The sequence below is a fragment of the Amblyomma mixtum genome, chromosome 2 (genome assembly GCF_055824585.1).
Source record: "Amblyomma mixtum isolate Tamu chromosome 2, ASM5582458v1, whole genome shotgun sequence".
Classification (NCBI taxonomy): Eukaryota; Metazoa; Arthropoda; class Arachnida; order Ixodida; family Ixodidae; genus Amblyomma; species Amblyomma mixtum.
Genome location: NC_143013.1, coordinates 295,486,320 through 295,511,673, shown reverse-complemented (window position 1 = coordinate 295,511,673; position 25,354 = coordinate 295,486,320). Strand labels below are relative to the sequence as shown.

The following is a 25,354-nucleotide window of genomic DNA, read 5'->3' as shown; positions in this document are numbered from 1 at the left end:
TCTTGACGGTGACGATGACGGACCGAGGTCTTCGCTCTTTCTCTCTCTGCATGTCTGAAAACTTTATTCCTCGCACATGACAGAGAGGAAGTTTGAGGTGGCCCCTTGGCGGCCCCTTCCGGGCCACCTCTCACAGTCACCATAGGTGGGCTCCTCATTACAGGAGCCCATTGGCGACCGCCGCAACTCGGGCTCGGTCGACCAGGGCCTTCTGGCTCACCAGGTCGGAGCAGCCGAGCAAAACTGCCTCCCAGTGTTACCGGTTGGAGATGAGTTTTGGGGCGAGGTTCGGGGCTGACTGGCATTCCCACACCATGTGGAAGATGTCCGAAGACTTCCCCGCACAGTATACGGGCACTTTCCTGCACATGCAGGATCAAAGTGCCTTAAAACAGCCGGGCACAGCAGTGTTTTTGGTGTAAAGACGGAAGGAGTGTGTGTTCCTCCGCCTTTGTAAGGCCCTTACAGCGCATGGCCGAATTGGTATAACTGAGTAGTTTCTCGAAAAGTGAGGGGCGGATTGGGTTCAGGATCCGTTTTCCAAAGTACCAGTCAAAATCCGGGCACTGCCTGCCGCACGCAGCTCTTTCTGGCTACAAACAATTACTAGCTTTTCCTTTAGATATCAGCTAATAAGTGCACGTAGTCACTCACGACGTCTTTTTCGAAACCATTTGGTATGTTTCCTCCGTGCCTAGACTACAGTCGAGTCCCGCTCTCTTCCAAGAATCCTCTAATCTCATTTTACTGGCATTTTTACATTCTGAAATTCGGCGACACTCTGGCCCTTTTTAAATCTCAGAAAAACTTGGACTTCTCAACCAAATTTGTAAAGAAAATTCGATGGAATTTGGAAGTTGGCCGACCCCCCAAATATTCCAAACGACCCTAAATTCTGTAAGTATGCCCTGCCCAGAAAATTAATTAAGGTGGATTAGTAGGTGGTGGAACAGTGGGTCTGGTTAGTATAATTTCATATGATAATCCAATGGAAGGCACTAGGACATTCTAGTCCTCAGATTTTTCAACTTTGGCGGTGCTCAGGGAATCCCGCTACGGAGAAATCGTGTTTTTCAAGGCAACAGCCTGTAGATGTTAATGTGATAACGTTTATAAACGTTATCACATTAACATCTGGGATATCTCTGTGGCGGCCTCGTGTACTGGGAATTGAAGGGCAGAGGGTAATGATGTCCTCCGTACCTCCAATGTCTTGCATTCACCAGTACCAAACATCGTCCAGGGTGATACCTGCGCAGACTCATCTTTCCAAGCCACCTACACGGTTTACAGGATATCTGCGCAGTACACTCGAATGTTTGCAGGCGGCGTGGCAGTCAGTTGACCTCTAAGATTCGGACCAACCATAGTGCCACTTTGGTCAAATTTTGACCAACACTGTTCCCACTTCGAGTTATTGATCAATTCGCTCTCGCCCTACCATAAGCTTGCCGTCCCGGTTAGCTCAGTTGGTAGAGCGACTGCTCCGGTGAAGCGGTGGTCCCGGGTTCGAGCCCCGGACCAAGACGAATTTTTCTTTAACTACGAAGTTTCTGAGAAAGCTGTATAGCCTTCCTTTGTAGCCGTATGGCTGCGCTCGGGTAGATGCCAATGAGTAATTACTCGCTTATTATAGTGCCACTTTCAATACACAGACTCTGTGGGTTAAGGTTCGCAAATGGTATGGTTAAAGAGCTGTCAAGCCCCAGACATGAATAAAACTGCTCCCCAAAGTCCTACATGCAGCGGCTCCGAGCCCGTACCGGAACCGGAATCTTATTGCTAGTCAGCTAAAGGTCCCTTAAATCGCAGTATGAGCAAGAACATGCGTGCACAAGAAGGCTGCTGAAGAGCCTATGCAGATAAAGGTCCATAGACTGTGAACAAACCACAGACCGCTATACAGCTTTCGCAGAAAGTGGTCCTTTCATTACCAGGAGCCAAGACCTGAGAAAAAGGACCATCCGCAATGTTAAGTTTGCGAAGAGTTCTGGGACACAATGAACACGTATATCTGAGGTGCTCTGTATAAGGCCGCTCAATAACCTAATTTCCGCTTCACTGCCCATTTCCTCCCAGCTCCCTCACGAGTCTCACACAAGTGAGGCTATATACAAGCCAAGCTGTGGCCCCAAACACCTGCCCACATATCCATGGCATCTTAGAACGTAGCCCCCGATGTGTATCGGCATCAAGAGGACAGACTGCGACGCCGGGTGCGGCGCCGACGCGACTCCGCAGAAATACAGCAGTTCTCCCACCCTCTGCAATTAATTGCATAACCTAAAGACCAATGCTTCCAAATACCTACTTCGGCAACAAGTATTCTGGTACGTTCCACAACTCGACTCGAGTGCGAGGGATTGTGTTGCACTATGACGCGACCTTTAAATGCCTTGTCTGCAAGTAACGTACACGTGGAAAAATGCATGAAGAATTGGATAAAGCAGCGCAACGGAAGACGAGACAAGAAAAGGACAAACACCAGCGCTGACTAACAACCAAACGAATTATTGCTACAGGTGAGGCAGCATATAAATGAAAAGGCACGAGTAAAAACGAGAAAAGCATGAGAAAAAGATACTGCACAACGACACAACCTGACTGAAAAAAGGCACGTCACTGATTAACATATGCATGTTCCTTAGGTAGTATCAGTGACGTGCCTTTTTTCAGTCAGGTTGTGCGGTATCTTTTTCTAGTGCTTTTCTCGTTTTTACTCGTGCCATTTCATTTATATGCTGCCTCACCAGTAGCAATAATCCATTTGGTTGTTAGTCAGCGCTGGTGTTTGTCCTTCTCTTGTCTCGTCTTCCGTTGCGCTGTTGTATACAGTTACATGTACCAACCAGCCCGTATTTTCCCTCTTCTGGAAAAATGCACCCTGTGTTCAAAGGTCGGTTCTTGTTATGACCCTTTAAATCTTAAGGCGGAAACTTGGTACTATAAGTTCATATTGCCTTTGCTTGTTCTATATACACAATTCGCAGAGTATAAAATTGCCGTGCACACGCGGGCTCGGGTTACACTAAAGCGCGAACAGTTGCCTTTATGTCTACCAGGCAAAGACCCTACACCCACATGTGTATGGTGTAAAAAAAAAAAAAAATGGAATGGAAGAGAAGAGAAAAGCATATTATTCAATCGTTCTGCACTGGGCACAAGGACGCTCAAGTGGGCTTTAACTTGAATCATCCCCTCGTTACAATCATTTTCTCCGCAAAGCACTTCCCCTCCAACAGTGCGGACTAGTATCCGAGATTCTCGGTAGAGCTGAATGGGCGACCGAGAGAGGTTCCAGTTACTGCGAGGCAGAAGACGAAAGCAGCGCGAGCTCTCCGATGCGCTCTACGGAAGCAGAAAGCCTTGAAAGCAGCCCGAGCGTGAAGCGTGGCCACGCTGAGACACATCGTATAGTATATATGTGCATCTTCTGCGCGACGGCGCTCACTCGTGTGCGGCTTTTACGCCGGAGCCCGCGTTCAGTGGGCAGAACGGGCCAAGGTCGTCAATCACGCCGTTGCGAAGAGACGTGTACAGCGCGTGCAACGCACACATCGACCGTTTTAGAGTTCCGGTCGGCGCGTACACGTGTCAGCCTGGGCGGGTAAGAAGTCACCGCGCCCCCATGAACGCTCGCAATACATGTGCAATATGCGACTTACGTGACCTGCACGACCACGTCAGGACAACAGCTGCGAGGCGAAAAAAAAAAAAGAATTCACAGGGACGCCTAATTACATCATGTGTTGGCAAAAAATTAAGTGGGCCAGACAGGGCGTTGTCTCAAACACAGGCTGCGTGAGCGCAGCAACAAATGCTAGGACTTTTTCCGGGGGTTTCTTAGGCACTCGCTGCAGAGAGTGCCCATCAACTGCGTTCCATCTCCAAGTCAGTGACAAATCATCGGAAGAAGTCGTGATCAACCAACTCGACATATCGTTGAAGCGCAAAAAATAGCGCCACTTGGAAGCACCTGCGTCAGTTCGCCGTCAATTGCATTAACAACAAAAAAAAAAAAGACAGCTTGCCTTCCTTGGAATTGCACAGCAATCACGTACGTAGCATGTGTTCCTGCTGCTGTATCGCACTGCTATCTCGCACATGTATGCATGCTCCAGGATACGCGTGAAGCCCTTGTGATTTTCACCCAATAAACCGGTTGGAAGTAGCGCTCGTCCGTGTGAGACTCTTTCTGTGTCACTGCAGAATACGAGAGAATATGACTGCACCAATTAGCCCGATCCACCAGTTTTGCGGTTCTATACTCGACAAACGTGCAAGGCGAGAAATACAGTCCGACTGATACAGCAGCAGAGCCCTGTATTCCAGTGCCGGAAACCGCGCGCGCTAAGGGCAGAGAGAGAGAGAGAGAAAAAAAATCGCTGTTGAAAAGCAGACATTCTAGTCTGCGTGTCTGAAACCGCCGACATGTCACACTGTTAACACCGTATACATGGTACTCAGAGAACAAGGGGTAAGCAATGAAAAACGCGAAAGAGGGACATTAAATAGGAATATTAAGTCAATCTGCATGAAAACGTGCCAGCGTACATCACTCGCTCTCCAGAAGTCTATAATGCTCCTCTTTCTCGAACTAACTATGGACATCACATGCTGTGTAATACACTTCCGAGGCTACTGAATTCATACCTGGCACAAGGCACGAACATCTGAAATCTCGCACTAACCGACATTAAGAAACTTATAAACTCTTGCACTCAACATACCCAATTTCATTCACATTTTCCTTCTTGAGCAATTTCTACAAAATGTTTCTGTATGTATACGTTGCTTGTCATACATGTTTGTGGAACACCCACAAAATCATATGCCAATATCTTCCAAAGTGTGTGCGATCAATTGTTGTTTAATTTATCAAGCTTTGTTATATTTATCAGGTTGTTTAACTCACTAAGCTGACTCATTTTATCCGTTACAGTGTTATAAGAAACTTTTCAAGTGTTTCCTCTGCTGCTGCCATTGTACTGGGACTGAGGGCCCTCCAAGCTGCTTTATGCAGCTTTTTGCCTCAGTTTCCACCATTTGCTTTAAATGGAAAATAAATCAAATTAATCAATCAATCACATCAATCAAGCTGGACTGATAGATTATTGCAAGCGAATACGTATTTTTTACAAAAAAAGCTAGCGGAGAATGAAGTAAAAGCGAAGTACGGGTGGCGACACCTCTCGCCAGATCCTGCAAGTGCGCCTGGTGACGTGAATTCTTCGCCGGTCACGATTTAGCTCATCGCTTCCTTGTGTAAAGCTACGTCGCCGTCTGTGGGCAAGTACCGTCGAAATATGAGGAAAGCAGTGAGCTGGCGAGCGTAGCCAATGCGATGAGTCTCGTAACTGAAACAGCGTAAACCAGACAACGGACAGAAGACACGAACACGCGTGCCGAGTCTTTCGCCTCGAGTTTTGTGCACTGAGCCTGCGTGCAGACGCTGGAGCGAGCAAGATCAGAACCACATGGCTCTCGACGGAGCATCCATGCTGTGGCGCCTCTGACGCCTGACCGGACAGCTCCGGCTGACGCAACATTCCCCGGATTCGGAGACTCGTGAATGTGGGAAGGTATATGGCAATTTCATTTGCGATTTTCTCAGCAACGCAGCCACCTTTCCGCGCGAAAGAAAAAAAAAGACAGAAAAAGTGGAAAAAATAGTATTCCCGGGGAACAATCGATACGTCTAGCATAGCGTGTTGATTAGATTGTTATCACCCTTATCCAAGAGAAGGCAAACGTAGCAGGAGGCGGCAGAAAGTTAGGTGGGCGGATGAGATTAAGAAGTTTGCGGGGATACGGTGGCCGCAGCTGGCAGAGGACAGGGTAATTGGCGAGACATGGGAGATGCATTTGTCCTGAAGTGGGCGTAGTCAGGCTGATGATGATGATGATGACCCTTGATGAACTTCCAACATGGTTTGAGGTATTTTTGTCAAACTGATAGCAAATTGTTTTAATAATTTTAACTCGCAAGCAACTGACGTTCACTGCAGCACTCTGCAAGGTTCTGTATTAGGTCCCATTCTTTTTCTTATCCACATTCACGACTTGCCTTAGTGTGTAACCTCTACAGTATTCATTTATTTGCAGATGACTGTGTAATTTACAGAAACCTTCTCACTGTGACACGTTACCGCTTCAATCTGACCTTAACGCTATTTCTGCATGGAGTAAACTATGGTTTGAAGCTTAATATAAATAAATGTAAACTATGGTTTCGAGCTTAATATATCTGAGTGTAAACTGAGAGTGCATCAAAGTCATCAAAGCTTACCTGCTTACCGCCTTAATAATGTTCCTTTAGACTGTAGCTGCTAACAAATACCTCAGCATTCACATCTCCAATATTACCTGGAACGTTCACATCGCATATACAATCGACAATGCTAACCGAATGGTAGGAATACGTACAACGAAATTTTTCAAAAGCTCCATCATCTACGAAGCTAACATTTTTAAAAACACTAAATCCGCTCTACACTCGATTATGCTGTATCTGCTTCGGATCCCAGTCATAATACCTTGATACACTCATTAGAAATGGTTCAAAACCATTCCGCTAGATTTATCCTTTCTAATTACAACAGAATCGATTGTGTAATCGCCATGAAATCCAGTCAAACTTCCATCTTTTGCATCTCGTCACAGACTTATTCGATGTCAGTGCACGTTAAAGAACCCTAGGTGGTCAAAATTTCCGGAGCCCTCCACTACGGCGTCTCTCATAGCCTGAGTCGCTTTGGGACGTTAAACCCCATAAACTAAACTAAACTAAACTAGACTTATTCGTCTTTGCCTGTTAAACATTTCTTTTTTTCTTTTTACCACGATTAACTGCGCAACAAATCAGCTTTACCTGCTCTATACATTTCATCTTAAAGCAGCGCGAAACACAGGACGTAGTGGAAGAAACAAGACACGACAGGAGAGCTGCTTTAGGATGAATCCGTTCCAACTTGCCCAGTTTTCTGTTCTCGATACATTTCATCCCGAGTAGATCATTCACTCAAAGTTGGAATTTCCTCGTGCAGAACAGATGGTTTCTCGCAGTCATTTTTACCTCCAACCCCCGAAGAGTGGAATCACCTTCGCGCCTAATTTGCGACAACTCGTGACCATAACCATTTTAAGAAATCTGTATTGCTATCACTATATCAGTAGGAGCCTGTTTGTCATGTTATCAATTACTACTCTCGTATTGTTTATTTTTCCTTGAAATATAACCACTCCCTCTCTTTACTGCGAATGGCCCTGAGGGTGTAATAAATAAATAAGTTATAGAATTCACTTCCTCAGGGATGCCATCCAGCAAGTTTCATAGGGACGAATTGACTAGAACGTCATACAATTTCCAACACCAAATAAGCGGCGAGCATGACCATGACGTCTCTGTGTCTGTGTAACAAAAAAAGAGTGACGCAGAACATAACAGGACGCTTCCGTTTCGGAGACTTCCGAGCCCACGCGGCCATCGACGCTGCAACGGGATGAGTGTGACGTCACGCAGGAGACGCACGCTGGCTTAAATTAAAACTGATGACCAACAAAAAAAAACGGCTCGTAATTAATTAGCCACTACATGCTTTGGCTTTCTGGATTTGCTTTCATGATTACTGCGCCTGATTATTGCGCCTGTTTTCAAAACAATAACAATGTGACTAGACATTTCCCCATAATAAGGTAGCCACAAAATTCAGTATTAAACTTTCCAGGTCCTGATTTAACAGAGAGTTTTTCAAGCACGCAAAAGCCTTGATAAAAAAAAAAAAAGCTTACAGCTCTGCGGTGACGCGAAGGGCAAGGCAAAGGACCACCTAAGCATTTGCAGCGGCAGGGGAGTATATCCATTTTTAGCTGGCAAAAGGTTCTGGAGAGCCAAGTAAGATTTTTTTTTTTTTTTTTGGCGAGTGAACGATATTAATTAGCACGTGTAGTTTGGCACACAGGGAAACTGGTGAGGAGAGCGGACATGCTTTTGCTCTAGCTTTCTTCTCCACTTCTCTCTTATCGCTGCTTCGCTTGTTTAGAGCGCTATATTTAACCTGCCCTCGACGAAATAAAGGCCCAGTTTCAATCACTAGCGGTCTTTTGGCGCAACTACCCTCGTTAAGCCTTACAAACTGGTTGCACAAATCGGACCTAACACCGCAGTTTAGGCCTCCCCCCCCCCTTCCTCCCCACGGAGATTGGAGGCCAGATACATTATCCCTTGCAATATGTACGCGTCCTAGAAAAACGGTCACTTTCGAGCACCTGATTAACAGCCGCAGTTTGGCACAGTTCGCGCTTCCAAATTCGCTCTCTTTGACTGCGATGGCTGTTGGTATTATAATGCCCGAGGACCGCCAAACCACAGTGTCGATGTAGTATCATTAGCAACTCCATTCTCGTTGACATATGCGACAGATTCAGTATGGCATTCAGTCAGCCTACTTCGCACATCTCACTGAGCATTTGAAACCGGCTCCTGCCATGAAAATTTAAGAAAGGGGAGGGGGGAGGGGGGGGAGCAGTCACAGCCCTCCCCCAGGCTCTTTCTCGCCGTTTCGCTTTCAACACTGAATATAATTTTTTCTATTTATTTATTTATTTATGTCTCACAGCCTCGAAGGATACGAGCAGTGCGTGACGAAGGGGTAAGGGGCGGGGGGGGGGGGGGGGGGGGGGGGGGGGTACACAGATAAGGGCAATGCCAGGAGCATAGCTAACATGATTACACAATACTTATTGACTGTTAGTACCGATTGCTGAAAGGTGACCGGATCGAAAACCGAATGGAATTAAGTAAAAACCGAATCGAACGGTGCAAGCTCCGAAGCGAGTACGAATCGAATATTCGTACCGATATTCGCAAATTGCGGAGAAAATTCGCTGCTTGAGGCGTGCGAATAAAAGAAGCGAAATGCTTGCTTGCGCTGGCGATGCGGTACAAGGCTATATTTCATGCAGTTATAGCTATAACTCTGAAAATATGCAATACTGATCTCCACTAGCAGGGAGTGACGCTACCACGACATAGGCATGGGAAAATTAACTTTTGCCTCTAACGGTGCCAGCAAATAAACCAGCTGCCCATCGCGGTAGATGAGCAAGCGCGAGCTACGAGTTAGGCCTCCGAGATCACCGCAGGGCTTACTAAACCCGGCTGACACAAGCTGTGTCGGCCCAATCATGGAGGCCATGTATAAGCATTACAACACGAATATTGTGGAGCGTCGGAGTGGCCGCTGTTTTCGAAACTGTCGTCGAACAAAAAGTCATTTCTTCATACCAATTATTAGGAAAGTATACGAGAACTTGAGGACATATTTGAATTGTTTCGATTAATTAAAGCCTGCAATATTTTATTCTTTCAGCGAAACAAATACTAAGATATTCGATTCCGTACTCGAAAATATCGATTACGGAATATTTGAAATTCCTCCCGAAAACCACTGCTGAATGGATTAACCTTGACCCGCGTGTTTTTTGCGACACCAATTCTGCAGCACCTTTGAAAAGAAGCACAGACTGCACATTTTTTTTTAACAACGTGGCTTCCTTATTTTCTATTCTTCCCCACCCTGTAACAGCCCGAGATGGGGCTTACAGTACTGCAAATTAAAATACAAAAAAACATGTGCGACAGACTCGCGTACCCTTACAGTTCCACGAGCAAATGAATCCCACATTCAACAAAACATATAGTGTCGATCACGGCGCCCGCCTTCGGGTTCTTCGTGAGAGGGTCAATATGAAGTTCCGCCATTTTTTCCAAAAGCTCCCAAGACGCTGCGTCCGTCTCCACGCCATGCGGTGCGGCGAAAGAACCTTTCACTTTTAGATAAAACAGGAGAGCACGCTCGCACCAGTTTTAGAAATCGTCGAGCTTAAGAGGGTAGAATGTGTGAAACTTGCAGGTAAAGCATGCGAAGTGCTTTTGGGCTAGCATTTGAAATGGCGACGTAAACTCCTATTAAAATCGCGACGGCCTTCAAGCTTCTCCGCAGCGCACAACGCCAAGTGGGGAGCGCATGATGACGTCATCGAAGGTATCCGTACATTTACAACGCATAAACGCCTGCTTTGAAGGGAAAAAAAAGCAACGTAATCGAAGGCAAAGCCCGCCGAAAGTTGTTTGGCGGCATCTAACGAGGCACGGCAGGGTGTGGCTGACTGCAGCGGTACCTTCCGAGACGTCACACTGAACTTCCCCGCACTCCTCCGGTGCTTTGAGGAGAAGCGCGAAAGTCAATCGTCGATTACGTCACTATTTTAAACGCTAGTGCAAAAAAAAAAACTTGAGATTCTTTAATTACAGCCCATATAGATTTGAATTCTTGAATATCGCGAAATTCTCGAAAAGTGGTGCAGTTGCCCTTTAACTCTTTCCATACCTTCGTCACTGAGCACAGGTCACCGGTGGCCCATAGATATTGAGCGCTATTTCAATCCTATGAACTTCCCGACTTGTTACGTTATTAGTTACGTATTCCAAGGAGTCAACTTTCAATTCCAAGGTAATTTGTAACTCTGCTAAAAAACAATGAATTTTGCAGCGGGATTGAGGAGTGCGCTCCACAAGTTTCCTTAGCACGGAAAAACTCCCTGATATCCGAACCATCGCCTAGCAAACCACCTCGGTTTTGTCGTTTTCTTGGCCGTCGCGATCATTTTTTTAATGTTAGCAGCAGGAGCAGTGATCCTCAGAATGATGTCAGATAGTCTGGTTTTAGTTTTTAGGATCAATATCTCAAGAAACCAACTCAAAACATCAACTGTTGTCCACCGGGGAGCAGTTGTTTCGGTAGTTGTGAGCCTGGCGTACCCGTTCGCCTAACTACACGGAAGTACTGCAGTGAAGCAGAGGACAATTACAGCTGAGAACGAGAACGTGTAAATGAATAAAGATCAAGGCGGAAAGCTGGGCTAGTTGGTTTGTCATAGTTAATTAAGACTAGCGCATAAAACTAGGACAAAGACAGAGAAGGAGACAGGACGAGCGCTAAACATCAACTGAAGGTTTACTACACCAAACATGTACTTAAAAACACTTCAGTGGCACATGCGCACACTGAGTTACAAAAAACAAATCAAGAAGTGGCAAACTGTTTCGAAGATACATGGTTTCTTTCCTGGTCAGGGCAAGTGACGTCGTGCTTACACACTTGTCACCTTCCCTGATAATGTGATAAGCCTCACAAATCTCACGACCTAACCTTGTGCCTCCCCTACCAAGCACACACGTGGCATCAAACGCCGGCACGCACCCGCACCGCTTACAATGCGTAGCCAAATGGCTGCCCCCCGCCAATGAATCCACCAGCGTGCGATGCTCTCGTAGCCGTTCATTTAGACAGCGTCCAGACTGTCCCACGTAGCATCTACCGCATGAGAGGGGTATGCGGTATTAGCGCTCGTCCTGTCTCCTTCTCTGTCTTTGTCCTAGTTTTATGCGCTAGTCTTTTAATTAACTATGAATAAAGATGTAGATAACTAATCTTTGTGCCACATAAGATGCGATAGGGATGCTCGCATCACTACAGCCGCTATCTGCCATCTCTCTAGATTACGTGGTCATGATTTTGTACCCATCGTCTCTACGAATACAGCCGACTGCCCGAAAAAGGGACCTGGCCCCCGCATGGCGCTGTGCAGTGAAGCCAATGTTACCAGTGCGGTGAAGTAGCAGGTGACGAGAACACGTCATTTACACAAACATCATGAGCTTCCTCGACTGTAACAACTTTTTTCATCCGTCACAACACGGTTTTAGAAAAGGTCACTCATGTGAAACACAGCTCACTATTTTTCTTCATGATTCTAATCTTGACACTAACCTGCAGACCGATGCCATCTTCCTAGATTATGCAAAAGCGTTCGACAAGGTGCCACACAAACGATTATTACTAAAACTGTCATACTTGAACTTGCCTAACGATATTTTAAAATGGATAGAAGAATTCCTCGCTAATCACACGCAGTTTGTCACTTTTAACGATCACAATTCTAACTCCATTCCTGTAACATCTGGAGTCCCTCAAAGCTCTGTACTCGGCCCACTTCTGTTTTTAATTTATATTAATGACTTGCCAGGCAACATCAATTCTAAAATTCGCATGTTCGCAGATGACTGCGTCATTTACCGCTCAGTTACTACCATTAATGACCAAAATTCTCTCCAGGAGGACCTTAACCGCATTCAGGAAGGGTGTGACGCTTGGTTAATGGAACTTAACCCACATAAGTGTAAACGCATGTCTTTTCACCGTCGCCATAATCTGCTTGATTTCCCATACGTAATTAGTAACGTCCTTGTACAGACTTGTCTATCGTATAAGTATTTAGGTGTCACCTTGTGTAACGACTTGTCCTGGAGTGCACACATCCCTAATATTATCTCATCTGCTAATAGAACACTATGTTTTTTACGACGTCATCTCCGCCATGCCCCCGATCATGTAAAATTACTAGCATACAAAACACTTGTCAGATCAAACTTAGAATATGCCTCACCTATATGGAGCCCGCATCATGCTTACCTTATCAACGCACTTGAAGCAGCACAAAACAGAACAGCCAGATTCATTCATTCTTCATATTCCTACGATATCAGTGTGTCAGGGTTGAAAGATAAATCAGGGTTATCACTCCCCTCAGTTCGTCGTCGCATCGCCAGCCTTTGCTTATTCTACAAATTTTACCACAGTTCAATTTCCTGCGCGCCCTACATCGTCCCGCCAACCCGCATATCTCATCGCACATGTCATCCTTTCCAAGTTTCTCGACCACGTGTCCGCACGGTTACTTTTGCAGCCTCATTTTTCCACCCGTACCATTGTGGACTGGAACGGCCTTCCCAGAGACATTGCAGCCACCATGTGCTCCGTGACCTTCGCTGATAATCTTCATGCTCATTTGTCATCGTGTTAACACTTGCCGGCAACGAATATTGTACCCACCCCTTATGTAATGCCCCTCACCGAGCCTTTAAGGAAAATAAATGAAATGAAATGAAATCGGGCTCTTATTTTCAACCCCGACAAGAAAATTTCAGTCCACACGAATAAGAATGCTCGGACGCTAATCCCAAGCAAATAACCTAGACATAACCCCGATGCCACATTAAAAGAGGCCGCAAGAGCAGACTTGCTCATTTCTAAGAACTCCGCTGAGCTCCCATGACTGCATCTGCAGGTTGGTCTTCCCGAGCGACTAGTCATTCACTTAATTGCCACCTGCCACGATGGGCTGGTTGTGATGACGCCGCAAAGTCACGTGACATAGGTGGCCCAGCTGCCTCCTAGGCTGCTTCTCTGGGGATTTTTCGTGGATTTTTCAGTCACGACCAACGACGCCGGATTTTCTGCGACATGAGCTCCTTGGCGCAACCGCGTTAAAACTGGAAAGGAGAGATACCAAAAACAATGATGAATATTAACAGTACATGTACCTATCGAACCGCGCATCTTCTGTGCAGAGTGGAGATGGTTCAAAGCAGACGGAGAGAATGAGTACATAACCCAGCAGAAAAATCACTGGCCTCAAAACTTCACGAGGAAGAAGAAAGCACGCGCAATTGGTACACAACTCCATTCCAGTTTCACGTTTAACGGGCGCGCCATGGTTGCAATAAAATTTAATTTACACGGCTTCCTTATATCACGCAACTTTTTTGTTGGCGACAATCAACAGTTTAAAAAAAGTATGCGGTATAGAATGCAAACGCACTTAGACGCAACGCCCTGCGAGATTAAAGGAGTATGCTGCAGTCATGTGTAGGCTCAGCTGAACTCAATCATGAACTTCACGAACCACTAGCAAGCAGCTCGGGAAGTTCGCGGCAAATCCACGATTTCACAGCAGTCGCTGGAGGGTCCTTCCTTGAAAGACACTGCCACTACTGCGCAATCGCCAGCGACTTCACTAATCTTCACAGCTTGTTTTTCACAGCCTCAGATTTTAGTGCTGCTCGCATATAAAAACGATGATGCATTTCTAGCGATTTCAAAGACCAGAGTAACGCTACTTCATTGCTTTAGAAGGTTAGATGACTACACCCTCTGCTTCGCCTAGACGCGAACTGCCCCCTTCACCTCGCGTCTGTACTAGTGCTGCCACCTGTCGGTAAACTCGTTTACCTTTTGAATCAAATCACGGGCGCACGAAACGGAAGCCGCGCGCTTCTGCGCCGTGCAGACGCAAGCCGCGCCAGTTAAACCTTTAGTAGCAAGTCGCCTCCCATCCGATTAGCGTGCACTTCCTGAGCCAGTTTACAATTAACCGCACCCCACTACTCGTATCATCGGTGTAGCATGCGGCACGTGAACGGCTGCACCAGACGGAGTCCATTTGAGACAAAACTATAGTTTTTTTCGCGAGATATTTGTCAGCCTGCTCTGAGCTGTAGTCACTGAGGGGTGTCAGTGATTTTTTTTTTTTTTTGGGGGGGGGAGGCATCAGACTTCCGTCATAAACACCTCCCGTTACAGCTTACTGAACCAAGTATAAGGGGCCCCGCGATGTATTCGTTATATCCAGTGCTTCGTTACAGCCATAGATTGCATTGGCTGCAAGTGTCGCATTCGAACGGGCTTACGTGCCATCGTGCAGACAGAAGAAAACCTAGCTAGCTTCAGTAAGCTGCCTATGTTGTTTAAGGAAGCCTTCAACATCTGCACCTATAGCGCCCTCGAAGCGGCCGATATATGTACACAAACCGAATATGGCAGCCCCGCCAACATGCGCCATTTCTTTCCGCGGCCCGCATTGGCTTCAGCATCTAGAAGAGGGGTCTTAGAGGGGTATTGTCGTAGGCGACAAGGGAGAGATCTATTCAGAATATTTAGAGGGTTGTGCGAATACTCACTGCGAAGCCGCAATACGTGCTGCCGCGATCGCTTCGCGCGGGGTGGAGGGTTCAGCGCAGCGACACGGTCTATTCGCGAGGCGCCGTTCGTAATGCTCGTATACATGGCCTCCAAGACTGAGGGTGGGTAGAGAACCATGCCTTCATGACCGAACTCGGAGGCCGTGGCTCATACATAATAGCTCTTGTAGCGGGCCATAGTGGTCTGGCCCGACCGACAAATACGACACGCCCCAGCACGCTTGCCCAGAGCGAGCAGTTTAGTTTCCGTGGCTTCACGACCGAATGCCGACGGCGCAATGTCCCGCGTGGCTGAGCAGGTCCTGTCAAATATATTTGTGGAGACCTCACATCGACCTGCGACTGGATATCCGCACTCTTCTACTAGAGGGCTTGAGGAGTACAATAAATAAATTAATTAAATAATTAATTAATACACTTACACGTGGAACTAGCTTATTGACTATCATCATCAGTAACAAAAAGTGAAGTTAATTACACGCAAAACATGACCGTCACAGAGTTATTATAGCAGTGACTTCTTGTTAATCATCCCCTAGCGCAGATCAGTGTTGCGTCTTTTGACAGCTGTATAAATTACAAATATAGAGCTGCATATTGCAGCGCCACCGTTAGCACTAAGCAGCTCTGCACTAGTAATCATTTTGTACGATTATTGGCTATACTTGTGCGAACGTTTGTAAAAAAAAAAAAATCCGATTCATATTCGACCAGTTTGATCAATTCGACTCGAGTTCGATCTGGTTTCTAGCCATATATACTACTATTCGCATTTGATTCGGTTTTGAAAAGTACTATTCGCGTACCCCTATTATATTTAGCCTCTTAGGCGCCAAAGCCGATGCGAGCTGTTGTGAAAGACAGGGTGCGGCGGCGATCTCTTCGCGAGTACTCGTTTTGGTTGGAGTCCCCCTATCGCGAACGAACGCTCTGGCCACAACACTTCGCTGCATGACGAAAGTGTCTTGCGGAGAATGGGCACGCCAAACCGAAGCCTAACGAAAAACCATGCGAAAAGGACTCTTCAACGTTGCGGGGACAAGGGAGCTCAGTTTCTTTCTCTGTTTCTTTCATAGCACGAGAGATGGCGCTAGCCACCGCGCCTATGGGATCGAACCCGCGTCCTCGGGCTCAGCAGCCGAGCGCTCTAACCTGAACTCCCGCGGCGGGACGCTATTAAAAAGTATTTCGCAATCCGACCTTCAGACCCGATGCAAATGTTTGACCATGGCCGCCTTCTGGCTACCGGAAATCGTCTTGTGCTTTTGTCTTCCACCGCCAGCACTAATCTTGGCCTTGTGCAACCAGCGGGACATAGACTCCATCAGCAAAACAAACGCACTGCTACGCGGTGAAACTAACCACGACACCACGCGGCTATGCGGCGAAAACGGGCACTATGCAGCACACTCAGCATCTGAGAAGGACAGCGCGCTCGCAGCGGACAGTGTGCAGTAAGCTTGGAGGTTGGAGAACGAGAAACTCCAACGACCGCGACAACTCTCGAAGAGCAGTATGGCGCAGTGGACCTCGCGTATTGCTCTGCGCGACGTCTTTTGGCAGGCCGTGAGTTACGACGAAGACGGGCGCGCAGGCATGAAAACTCAGTCGCGCCGAAGCCGGCGAACTGTCCGGAGAAACACCCCACGCGGGTCCCGCTAGAGGCGGGAAAAATTTTCTGCACATGCGCGGCAATTTCAGTTTGCAGCGTCGAACGAGTACGGAAGTGTTGGGCATATACTCTGGGTGGAATGACCAGTGGGGCTCATTCGGGCTTCGTTATATCCCTTTCAGAGGAAGTTCTACTTCGTAAAAAGAGATACCAAATACGTACTGTAATGGGAGCTTCAAAGGCAAAACAGCTATTCCATGGTTATGCTGAGTATTTCGTTATAAACCGTTTAATTATAGCGAGGTTTTACTACATTAGTTTCTCTAATCGGCTTCATTCCACTTGCAAGAGTTCCTTTCTTTCGGTTAAAGATCGACAACCACGCTCTTTGCACTGCGGGCCCCTACAAAACGTCACGTGAGCGAGAGTACGGCATGGGGGCTTATTAAACGTGGTAAGTTCTCCCATATGCAGTTGCAGAGCCTGGGCTTGAAGCCAAGGGACGAAAAATGGGGGGGGGGGGGGGGGGGGGTGTTATTTATTATCATTTATCTACATACTGCAGACCACGGTTAGATCCAAGCAAGAAGGGCACTTTACAGAGTGAGAAAAAAAAGTACACAAAAATGCACGGCAACTTGCAGTTTACAACGCAGTTATGACACACAGTGAGCTACAAGGCGTGGCACATGTCAAGAAAGTCAGCGTTAGTCCGTGGTGGATAATTCGGCTGGCTCAGACAAACAGTTCCAGCCCGTTATGGTGCGGGGAAAAAGGAATACTTATATAAATTGGTGCGCGCAAAGTACGGTGATAATAAACCGGTGCGGTAACGTCGAGGGCTTCTTGCAGACTGTGGGAATAGATATAATGACGGATCAAGTCCTAACTTGTGGTTGAGTAAAAGCAAGAGAAAATCTAAAAGGGAATTTTTTCGCCGACACTCAAGGGGTGGTATGTTGTTGGCTTGCATTTTTTTCCGAAAGTGAATCAAATCTTGAAAACTTGAAATCTTGAAAATCTTGAAAGTACGCAACCTGACAGCTTTCGCTTATATTTCTGCGATCTTCTTTATATTCGAGCTGGTATGCGGGAATTATGCACGCGTAGGGAAGAACCCCCCCTTTCTTGCTCACGACCAGTTAGCATTAAACGGAATGGATTCCAAGAGAAGGCAAGCGCAGCAGGCGCCGGCAGAAAGTTAGGTGGGCGGATGAGGTTAAGAAGTTTGCGGGCATACGGTGGCCGCAGCTGGAAAAGCACAAGTTTAATTGGAGGGACATGGGAGAGGCCTTTGCCCTGCAGTGGGCGTAGTCAGGCTGATGATGATGACAATTTCTCTCCGGGCTTCTGTGAGGATGAGAGGACAATGCAGGGATTTAGAGATGATGGGGTGCCGTGGGCGCCTAGCTACGCGCCCGCCAGCGAACACTGCGGGCCGGGCACTTATGACGACTGCAGATGACGTCACCCTGCAGCCTCTCATGAACGCCACATTGTGGCGAAGAGGGCGCCACGGTTGGCGGCGTTCGAGTTCGTTTATTTATGGGTTTATGAGGGCTCCGCAAATTTTTACCACCTGAGGTTCTTTAACGTGCACTGACATCGCACAGCACACGAGCCTCTAGAATTTCGCCTCCATCGAAATTCGAGTTCTTTTCACATAAGCGACGTACTACAAACCGACGTTTGAGCATTCGATAAATCATCCGGCATCTTGAGGCTTTTTGTCTATGGCCGCTCAGCACCGTTTATGTTGAAAATAGATTGATTGTTAATTGATTGATTACTCCCTAACTCTGTGTACTAAGCAAACTTTTTCATGTTTTCTAACTAGTTTTCCTCTTGCTGTATAATACCCAAAAATCATTTAGTAACCGGTACTCACTTACGGGGAAGCAACATGGAAGCTAGCGAAAAGCATTCAACTTAAATTGAGGACAACGCAGGGAGCTATGGAAACGAAAATGACAGGAGTAACGTTAGGAGACAGGAAGACAGCAGAGTGGCTTAGGGAACAAGCGCGGGTTAATGACAAGTTAGTCTAAATCAAGAAGAAATAGGCTTGGGCAGGGCACGTAACGCGAAGGCAACCAATGGTCGTTAAGGGTAAGGAACTGGATTCCAAAAATCTAGGGGGCGGCAAAAATTTAGGTGGACGGTTTGCGTGGATAAGGTGGCCACGACTGGCACAGTACAGAGTTAATTGGAGAGATATGGGAGAGGCCTTTGTCCTGAAGTGGGCGTGGTCAGGCGGATGATACTGATCAACCGAAAATTCGTCCTCTTGCACAAACTGGTTGTTCCCTTTGATAATGAAGGAACACTCAGGCGGAATGAAACGCGAACACATAAATATCGCAGTTTTCGACTTTCCAACGAGGTATTTCTTTTAGAACCGGTTTACGAGTATGTACTTCGGTAGACCATTTGTCCAAAAACCTCAGCTGCAGCTGAAAGTACACAGGTAAGTCATCTTGTTTTATTCAGTGGTGTTTTTCGCATTTCCCTTCGGCCTGACTGTACATACATGTACAGCTCGAACGGTCAGAACCAGGGCGCACACACACTTTCGCTTTATAGTGTTCAGTCGTATGGCGATCAGTTTCTGGAGATTGAGGTGGCTGAGCCGTCATTGATCTACAGATCGACGAAGCACTGTAAGCTTTCTTTTTCACTTCTGAGCAGTTAGTCAGGCCATCACAAGTGGCGTGGCAGTCAGAGCTGACATTCCAGTCTCGAAACAATAAGAGTGCAGGATTTTGATGCCTGCGCTCTGCGGGGAATTTCTAAACTGCTACTTCAATTGAGGAATTCTGGCTTACAGGATGAGACCAAAAATAATTAAAATGCGCGTCACATCTTCTATTTCCGTCGCTTTGCGTCCACTATTTATGGTGCCGAAAACAATGGCGACTATACACGCTTTCTAAAGCTGGCTTTGTCATATCGTGGTCTCGCGACGTGGAACGTGGGGAGGGCATCTAGTTTTGACCTCCACCTACAACGCAACGAAAAAGGCTCCACGCAAACAACGCGCATACAGAACAATGAAATAAGCTCGAGTAGTGAGGACAAAATGCCGCTCCCGTCGCGCTATGCCGCAATCTCCTGAACGGCACTCTTCTCCGCATGTCACCCTCCCTCTATGCCCCGCCTCAATTATATGCTTTCGTCCAAGGCTAAATGAGAGAGGGGGAGAGAGAGAGAGAAGCGGGAAAAACCAGCAGACGAAAAAGATTGCAGACGACGTCAATTCCCGGCACGCGGCCCACACACGGAAGTTTTACATCCTGCAAGGCGCTCCGGGAAGGTAGAGTTGGCTGCTTCTTTTGTGCCCTCTTCTGTACAGACTATCGCGATGTTGCTCAAACCCAGAAAGGCGGGGCTCGATGCTTCTGAACATATGTAAAGGTGTAGCCGATAAAGACAGGACCATAGCCAGAGCGCAGGCCAAAAACTAATCCGATATCCCCCCCCCCCCTCGCACAAACATACACACAAACTGAATGTGGCCCCCGCCGTAATCATCATCATCATCATCATAAGGGCAAGTATTCCCTCCTCACCCACCCCATCCCTCAAGGTCCGGATACATCCCTGTCCGGGTGACGGCTACAAGCAAGAACATACGTGTAAGCCTACAAAAAAAAGGTTCGTGTAAAACGGCCTCAGCCAGTTAATAAAATAGTTCGTCGGGTGCCTGGTATATAACGAAAAAGTGTAGTACTTGTCTGTACCGAGCTCCCTGTATATGTGGCAACAATACGCACTTGTCACAAACCGATATTTCAAGAGTTCCGCTGTGCCAGAGAAAAAGTGTTTTACTAAAACCGCAACTCTGAAATTTTTTGTTGTCCTCGGGTTTCGCTCAGCGACAGATGTATACGAGGAACAGCAAAGCTCTGAAAGCAGGTTCAGCAGACGTGTTTGGGTTTTCCAGTTTCAGCTTTTACGTCATTCAAACGAAGAAAAATCGCAACAGGGAACTCCGCCTAAAAAAAAGTGTGACGTATGTAACCAAACAGTGGCAAGACCCCTATGTACTAAAAGCTGGTTAAAAAGTCCACAGTTTGTGCAGCTGCTGCGTTGGGCTTTCACAGCTAGAGAGAGAGGCAGTTGTGGGGTGTAGCTTGCCTGGGGTACAGCTGCAAGCTTTGCAAAGAAACAAACTTCGAAGGCAAAATGCGACACACTTCTCGCGGCCATTCAACCTATGTACAGGAAAGTCAGCAATCCTTCAATACAACCTTCTTTCTACGTTCGCATTTTCGCGCTACTATCATACCTGCTCGGCTGCCATTCACAGTTGTTTGTGAGCGCACGTGGATGCGTAGTACATCAATTCAGGAAATAATTTCAGTAAATAACCTCCAACCTGAGCGCAGTAATACACTCGACGAATTAATTGATCTCATCAATTGATCTCGATTAGTAATGTACCGCGGTTCTGGACGGTTTGAAACGTAATATGAACCTAAGCAGAACTACGAGCGAAAAACGATACAAGTACAGGCAACACGACCGATTGCCATAGGCGCCGCCAAAAAACACCGCAGTATGCGTAACTTGATCGAAGCGACGTTTTATTGTATTTTGTCCAGAAAAAGAAACCAACAAATTATAAACCACTCGAATCAATAGCCAGCCCACGAAAAGAAAAAAAAAGATAAAACGCTTTTACGCAAGCTTTCTAATGTGTGTTCGGTGCTAGCGCTTCTTTTTTTAAACCCAAAGTCAGACCGCACAGTCGACTCGACAGGTCTCAGTTGTCAGGCACAAAGCGAAACTTGCACATGCGAATAAACTTGGCATTCAGGTAAAGGGGTACAGCACGGAGGCGTGTCCTACTAACGATGGACACGCGCACAACGCTGTTGCAAACTTTACAGCGACCAGGTTCGATCTTCCCCGATCGATATCTATCTAACCTGCGCTGGAATAGTGCACGTGCAGTGCCTGTATGCCCATGCGACCTTAGCATCGACTGACCGTGTGCTCCCTAGCGTGTGTATACATAGTACACCTCACACGAGCGATCGAAGCATTCGTAACGCAACACAAAATACCGGCACTGCGTCTCAGTTTCGCCTGTGCAGCAAAGCGTTCGTGGGCGACAAAAAAAAAAAAAAAACAGTGCCGTACTACGGCCTCTCTTTCGCTATATCATCCTTCCTGCACACCTCACAACGCGCCAAAGCTGACTGTCGTGGTTGTTCACACGGTTACGGTAGAGGTAGTCGGTTTTTTCACGTCGCGAGCCGATCGCTTCACAGCAGCTAGGCGCAGCCGGCTGAAGCCACCGTACTCATTATGTCACTCAGAAAACAGTCACACGACATACTCGCGCTTAGAAGGAAGACTGAGGACCTAAAACTTGAAATCCGCGGAGTTCTGGTGACTACGACACACGCGATCAGACGAGAGCGACGCTATCACGCCACCGACGGTCGCGTACGATACACCACAACGTGCGACCGGCGCGCCGGTCCGAGCCCACGCAGTACGAAATTCGCGCGAGTGCAGTGCACGATTCACGAGCTGTGCACTTACGTTGGTTGTTTGCAGCTCATTTTAGGTCGTCGGAGGAAGCAGTTCGCCGGACAACGAAGCAACACACGGCTTGCAGGAGAGCACCCCTTCGCGACCACTGCGAGGAGAAAAGTCCTTTGGCAGGAAGTTTCATTTTATAACGCGCAGAGAGGATATGACGTCACAGCACAAAAAAAAGTTGGCGCACGCGCACTTGCGGCCAGCAACCGAAACCGAAACCATCACTTGCTTTGACTGTTCGATCTGCAATTCGTCACGTCGGAATTCAGCATGGCGAGCACCATATGCAGATAGGAAACATGTTAACTCACCACCTCTTGCGACACAGCCGCCCCACCCCACTAACAAAGCACTTCTCGCATCTCCATGCCGCCCCTACTCGAGCAAAACACAGGCGGCGCCGATCTAGTACTTCCGAAACGTCTCAAGGGTTCTTGCCACTGTAGCATTGGATTGTAGACCAAACGTTTTTGTTAAAGACTACCAGCGCTCAATTTTTAACTCGAGAAAGTAAATTGCACCTGGTTTATTTAAGGGCAACATGCACTCGAGAATTTCCGGGCACTTTAATTAGCCACCATATTTCTATGAAAGCAATTAGTGCACACAAAATTTCGTCAGACATTATGAGAACGTATCTTCACGACTGACGCATGTTACGCAACGGAGAGGTAACTCATTGCAACGTTCAGAGATAAGCAACCCATCACTCGACCCGAGCCCACAAGAGACACTGCAACCCTGTTGGCGTGCAGTAATGCAGTTGGCTGCACGAAAATCAAAAATTACCTGGGTTTCAGCAAAAGGCCTAAGACTCAAATGCTTGCATTGCTCCACGCTGCAATGTCCACAGCCACAAGAATCTCGATGAATAGACACAGCAGACAAGATATATCATAGAAATGATGATCTTTATTTTTGACAACTATACACGAAAGAATGGCCGCTACGGTACCGAACAAAATTTTTGCACATGAACACCTGCACACTTATAATAAAGAAGTTTCATACCTATGCTCGCACAGTAAAAGTTACGAACCAATTGCAAGCAAAACATACTGATGAAGCCAGGATGAACACGGCAAGATAAAGACAGTGCAGTATTGATTTTTAACCACCAAATTGACAGGTGCTTTCCATGAGCATCGGGGAAAGGCCTTTCACTGCAGCATCTCAATGACGATGAGTACTGAAAAACATCGCTGGAAATGTCCGCACAGCAATGTTTTGCAATAGCAATAAAACTCTTCAAGAGTGGCGGTGGTCTACACCGACTCATCACGCACAATTCCACAACAAATGCCCTCCCCAGTTTTACGGAACCAACATAATTTGCTTCTCACAGCTCAATCGCAACGTGAGAAGCCAAGACTAAACAAAGAAATGACCCGAATTACATTCACCCCAGATGGTTTGGTCTGCTCCTCGAAAGCAGGAAGTAAGCGCATGTTGTGGATGCAGCAGGCCACAATTGGCCAAGGTGAATGACGGGCTGAGAAACATGCTGACTGTGCTAAATAATAAAAAAAGAACAAAAAAAATGCCACCATTGTGAGCCAACGTTTGCGCCTTATCTTATTGTACAAGAAAAACCGTGCGACGACACGACTGTGATGAAAGCTGGTGACACGCGTCTGCCGGCTTTCCATAGGAAGCAGGGCACAGGAAACAATGACGAAAAGCACACATCGGCGCACACTTTGCACCTGACAAGACACTGCACAGAAGAATAACAGAAGGAACAAACGAAGATGGGCGAGCTAGGACAACAAGGGCATTTCAGGAAGCAAAAGACGGCAGCCCCCTCCCACCCAAAATACAAAAATACTTCTCGTCGATCTTTGACAACAGCTGTGGTTGGCAGCTGTGCCTATGTCGCGATAACTCCCACCCCACAATCCCCACACCCTTTCACCAGAGCACATTTTAATAAAGGCAACGGGACCAGAAGCGAGGAAGAGGGATTGTTTTTTTTTTTCCTTTAGATTTCGTGGACAGATGAGAGCAACACACTTTGGTTCAGCCAACACCTTCCCCAAGTGAAATGTCTTTTCCTGCGTCATTTTTCTCAGTTTTTGTCACCTCTACGATGAGGTCGTAAACAGCCAGGATTGGCACATATGCCATTGCCCGAGTGGAACAAAATGAGTTTCCAACACACATTTTCATCCTGCTTACCCATTGACAAGGTCATAAACAGGAAGGGAAGGCAATCAACATTCCCAAAATGAAACAAAACGTCCTTCCAAACGTTTTTTTTTTTCTCCATTCTCCTTATCCCCGATCAAAACAGAAAGGGGAAAGGGTGGCACACACACCTCAATAAATGAGGGCAAAAAAAAACAAAGAAATCAAACGATGTGTGATTGATCTGGATGCTGGAGGTTTGGGAATCCATCGGTCACTGAAGGATAAGAAGACTTGTTTGATTCTTGTTATCCAAGCTGTACAAGGTCCTCTCAGTTGTTGCTCACTTCTCTGCAACACACAAAGAACACCAGACAACTGAGCTCAATATGCACACACCTTTAAAGAGTGTAGATGCAAGTAAGGCCATCCAATTTTGAATAAATACAGTGTAAAGGCATAAGCTCGAGCAAGGTAGTACAACATTCTAAAGAAAAGTAAACCAGCACAAAACACGGGACAAAGGAAGGAAACGACACACAACACGCTGGCTAGCAACTCAAGTTTAAACAGCCAGGAGGGAATATATACCCAGAAAAAAAAGATAAAGCAAAAAAAAAAAACACACAGCATGACAGACAACTCGATGCAAGAGATGCATCATTATCAAGTCAATAGGCAAGCTATCTGTTCACCTGAGCAAGAAAGAAATTACTTATCTCTCCTGTTGACTTGATAATGATGCATCTCTTGCATAGAGTTGTCTGTCATGCTGTGTTTTGTTTTGCTTTGTTATCTTTCTTTTTCTGGGAATATATTTCACTCCTGGTGGATTAAACTTCGGGCTGCTAGTCAGCGCGTTGCCTGTCGTTTTCTTCCTTCATCCGGTGTATGGCACTGCCTTTCTTTAGACTAAATAAATAAATAAAATGAAATAAGGGGTGTGCAAACATTCGAATTTCTGGAGAGTTAGTAACTGGACCATGCTGTACCTATCTGATAGTGAGCCAACAGCAGAGAATACACTTTTCTGAGTTAACTGCAGTCAGTAGAAGACCATCTGTTCTTGAAATGCTCAAGTTAGGAACGTGTTGAGGAGCACACAGGAATGCTTCATTCCAGCATTCAGTAAGCTCCCTAGTCAGGTCAGCATTCAGTCAAACAGAAACATTAACTTT

General features: G+C 46.7%; 2 protein-coding genes across 10 annotated transcripts in view; both read right to left on the bottom strand.

The window, feature by feature from the left end:
• Positions 1–22,198, bottom strand: part of Pgd (phosphogluconate dehydrogenase) — a 54,364-nt gene extending 32,166 nt beyond the window's left edge. The window contains exon 1 of the mRNA XM_089574533.1: positions 22,050–22,198. Within this exon, the coding sequence (XP_089430659.1) occupies positions 22,050–22,069 (20 nt within the window). The 5' untranslated portion in view covers positions 22,070–22,198. The remainder of the gene's footprint in view (positions 1–22,049) is intronic.
• A 743-nt stretch (positions 22,199–22,941) lies between these two features.
• Mi-2 (chromodomain-helicase-DNA-binding protein Mi-2 homolog) overlaps positions 22,942–25,354 on the bottom strand; it is a 59,128-nt gene continuing 56,715 nt past the window's right edge. For all 9 annotated transcript variants that reach the window (XM_089574519.1, XM_089574520.1, XM_089574525.1 and 6 more), the window contains one exon: positions 22,942–24,527. Coding sequence is in view for 4 of the 9 variants with exons in the window: in XM_089574518.1 (XP_089430644.1) it covers positions 24,520–24,527 (8 nt within the window). In the remaining 5 variants the exon portion in view is untranslated. The remainder of the gene's footprint in view (positions 24,528–25,354) is intronic.